We start from the raw sequence: 3,976 nt of genomic DNA, 5'->3' as shown, positions 1-3,976 counted from the left end.
CGCGGCGCCCGCACTCACTTGCAGTCGCGGTCCTCCAGGTCGAAGTGGGGGTTGAAGTTGATCATGATTCTCTGGTAGGGCTCCGGGGCCTGGATCAGCCACTCGCACTTCTGGCTCGGGTGGTAGGACTGGGGATAGCCCGGAGAGGTGAGGTACCCGGGGTTTAGGATTTTGATAGTGTCGCCGCATTTGTCTGCAATGGAAGCACACACATTTCCTTTCTCAGTTCCCCGCCGCGCACCCGATGTCAGCCAGCAGCAGGGAGCAAGGCAGCTGCTGTGGAAACGCTGGGGTTCTGCAGACGCCTTTAAGCAAACTTTTTCTGCATTCTTATACCTTTAACACAACGGCGTCTCTGCCACATTATCTGAAGGAAAGACGCCTGCCTCTCGGTGCCCATGACTAAATCCACTGGTGGGAAATAGAAGATACCCCACTTCTGAACAGTGCTGCTTTTAAAAGCTCCCCTGGGCAAACAGTGCCCTGCGTAGTGTTAAAACCTTGCCTCCTTGCAACAGCCTTAACAGCTCAGAAGCGTGTCTCAGTCTCAATTATCTCCAAAGAGTATAATCTTCTTAGGTAACAAGTTTTAAGTAAAGTGTGTGKGGGGGGGAGAGGGAGCTAAAAGGATGCAGCCTGATCCCCTGCCCAGCTATGTGATAAGCCTGGTCTGTGTCACTGCCCACTGGGATTGCCTTCATGGATCCCTGCTCGTTTGCAGCAGACCCTCCTTTTGTTTTATCAGTCCATAAATCTAGGCAGGTCGAAACTATCTGTGCTCTTCAAACCCAGGCTAGCAGAGAACAAAGTGGTTTTAGTGAAGCAGAAATCATCCACTATTTATTCCTTCAAGGAAGTTTGTTCATGCTTGGAGACTGCATCAAAGTAATGGAGCAGAACAACATCCTTTCCTCTTCCCTCTGTCCCTCCCTCCCCCAACAACAACAAAGGTTTTTTCTAATACCAAAATAGTTGGAAAAGTTTCCAGAATCACCAAGTGTGAGTGTGAAATTTGGTATGCTGCCTCTTGCTCCTCTGGCCAGTGTTGTCAGGGTTGTATTTTAAGGTTTACTGGAAAAATAAAAAGAGGCAAGACATCTAACCTGCATGATCACTCACTTCACAGTCCAGTGCAGGTTTGTGTTATTGCTTTTTTACTACTATGGATTTCTTTCTATAGATCTACAGGGAGAAAAACTTTCCTCACACATTGATTGTTTAATTTTCAGCAATAAAATATGATAGTAAACTACAGACAGGAAGAATGTCTGCACTAAAAAGCAAGCATATATACCACTATATCCCAATAACTGTATACACAGACTGCAATGCTGTGTCTAATATATTCTCTATGAAAGCAAAATGGCATTCCTTGCTCTCAGCATGAATTTATAAATGTACGGAATTTTATTGTAGGAAAACCAGGTCAAATGGAAATGAACGAGGAAGTACACATCAAAAATGCATAAAGCTGCACACCTTAACAGGGATTATTTGCCATAAATTAGAAGGCAAGGGGATGATATGTATTCTGCTGTCTGGTCGAAAAGCAGATATTGCTAAGCATGTTGCTGGGAATGGTTATCTTATATTTATTTCCTCTTTGCCTTTGTAAAACAGGCTGTTTTCCTCTGACCAGAACAAAAGGCATTGCAGCTGAAAGCTCAAAAGCTGTCACTGGTGATCTTTCTAATCCGCCTGGCTGGGGCTCACAGAGAATCTTGCCTTTTCCTCCCTGTGTAAGCACACTCAGAAAGTGATCCTGTCTCATTAAGTCCACTCCAGCCCTGCAAACAACATGGCAGAGTCTGGCATCTGTTAAATGCCTGAAATAAAGCAGTGCTGCTTCTAGTCACTTGACAGAGTCACTTCAGCGGATGCTGAGGTGGACTCGCTACCACCAGCGCTCCTTAATCTGCGACTTCTGGGAAAGTGACAGTGTAATAAGATAATGCGGTCTGCTAGACTCCCTGGCTCTGTGCAATCTCCCTCACACTTGATTAAGAAGAGCAGTTTCTAATGACTTTGGACCATTAGTTCTAAATGAGGTTAATGAATTAATTTAGCAGACACTAGTACTGGCTGTAGGTGAAGGTGGTATTAGTAGGTCTGGTAGGTTACAGAGGAGGTTAATGGCCTTGGTGACTCCAGGAGGGCCACCACATTACCCGCTCAAGATAGTGCTTCTGCCCAGTGACCTGCCCTGCTCCTCTTCTTTTAAGGGGGAGAAAATGACTGAGAAGACCGCAGGGTGCCCCCCCTCCCATGCTCAGAGGGGTGCAGGGCCAGTAGCAGTGCTCGCCCAGCAGCCCCCAGCCCGGCTTGGCGCTCGCCTGGTAATGCCTTCGCTCCTGTGCCCCATCACTGGAGGAGGCGGCTCGTCCTTAGCAAATCAAGCAGCTTCCTCAAAATATATTGGGCAAGAGATTAACTTCCATCATAAAACACGCAATTTTAATGCGCTCTCTTCCAAGGCGCTCCACTTGCGGTCTCTTATTAAAACAATATACCAGCGTAAGTAGAGCCTGCTCTCTTCTTTTAATTACTTTGATTGAAAGCCCAGTCAGGCAAAAGTAAATATTTGATAATTAGTTAATAATTGCTCAGGATTTGTCGGGAAAGGAAAACTCGCACGAGCTGTTTCGAGAATGAGAGCTAAACGTCAAACAGTCCCACAATTAGACCTTCTTTAAAAATGCATCATGCAGTGAAATATTCACGGTGTCCTGGCATTGTTCGGGGAAGGAGGAGCGCGTTGCTTTTAATTAGTTGTGTTTTCAAGGGCTGCCTGATAGTAAACTAGCTAGATCAGTCATTTGTTATGGGATTTCGCTATTAGAAGGGAGTCTTGAGCCTTCACACGGAGGCTCAGCTTCTCTCTTGGCACTGTGCAAGTTGCACGTAAACTGCACACTTTGGAAAGGGGTAGGCTAGAGAGGTCTCCGTCTGAAGACTACACGCAGGTACACGCACAGCTAGTAAAAGGCATGATACTCTGAATGCTGCCCTTTGGAAAAAGAAAGGAGGGCGAAAAAGCCTTTCCCTTAAAGTGTTCATTATCTTTCAGATTTCGGAGGCGAGACTTATTTAATTGCCTATGGGAGGAAACATTATTAAGATAATTGGCTATCCTGATCTTGTGAGAACGTGCAGCCTGCTTTATACAACAACCCAAAAGAGCGGAAAATAAAGTCGGAAGGCAATGCCAGGGCAGGCGAAACTCGGGCGAGGACCGCGCCGCGCCGGTCCTTTGGCAGAAAGTTCCCCGCAGCCGGGCTCGGGTCGGTGCCGGCCCCATTGTCTGCCGGGCCCCATTGTCTGCCGTGCCCCATTGTCTGCCCTCCGCCCTCAGAGCCCCGGAGCCCCAGCGCTGAAACTGCTTGCCTACGCTGAGACACGACGTCCCCTGTGACACTTACCGCTTCGCAGAGCCCTGGCGAGRGTGAAGGTGAGGGCTGCACAGTGCAGGAGAAGTCCCCAATCCATCTTGCCTTCCGAGCGCAGGGAAAGGAGGAAAAAAAAAATGCCCTCCACACACAACTCTTCCTAGGTCTTAAATCCTCCAGCTGGAGTTGGGAGCAGAAAGCACGGTCCGCAAGGGCAGTCCCCGTTAAGGAGCGAGGCTGGCTTCTCGTTTTGTGCCTCAAGTCGCCCGCATCCTGTCATTTAGCTCAGGCTCCCTCTCCCTTTCCCCACACTTGTTCCTTCTGCAGGCGCCACTGCCCCTACCATTCCCAGCGAGACTAGAAAGCCAAATGAAAATGAGGGAAAAAAAAGAAAAACAAACACACAAACAAGACAGACAAAAATCCTCGGGGCTGCCGGCACCTCGGAAGCGCTCTGCCAGGGGAGGGGTCCGGGCACGGGGCGGGGGTGCTCTGCGGAGAGGAGAGAAGGAAGAGAAAGCGGCGGTGAGCGGGGACGAGCCGGGCGCAGGAGTTTTGCGAACTGCATCTCTCCCCGCCCGCCCCGCGCT

The 3,976-nt window shown here is 48.9% G+C and overlaps 1 protein-coding gene across 1 annotated transcript in view; it reads right to left on the bottom strand.

Annotated features, from left to right (window-relative positions):
• Nucleotides 1-3,894, bottom strand: part of NRP1 (neuropilin 1) — a 114,946-nt gene extending 111,052 nt beyond the window's left edge. Inside the window, exons 1-2 of the mRNA XM_026060074.1 lie at nucleotides 3,420-3,894; nucleotides 19-193 (exon numbers count right to left, since the gene is read on the bottom strand). Of these exons, the coding sequence (XP_025915859.1) occupies nucleotides 19-193; nucleotides 3,420-3,486 (242 nt within the window). The 5' untranslated portion in view covers nucleotides 3,487-3,894. The remainder of the gene's footprint in view (nucleotides 1-18; nucleotides 194-3,419) is intronic.
• Between the last annotated feature and the right edge of the window lie 82 nt (nucleotides 3,895-3,976).

This window comes from Apteryx rowi, unplaced genomic scaffold (assembly GCF_003343035.1).
Source record: "Apteryx rowi isolate R43461 unplaced genomic scaffold, aptRow1 scaffold_164, whole genome shotgun sequence".
NCBI classification, from domain to species: Eukaryota; Metazoa; Chordata; class Aves; order Apterygiformes; family Apterygidae; genus Apteryx; species Apteryx rowi.
This window is presented reverse-complemented; position numbering and strand designations above follow the sequence as displayed.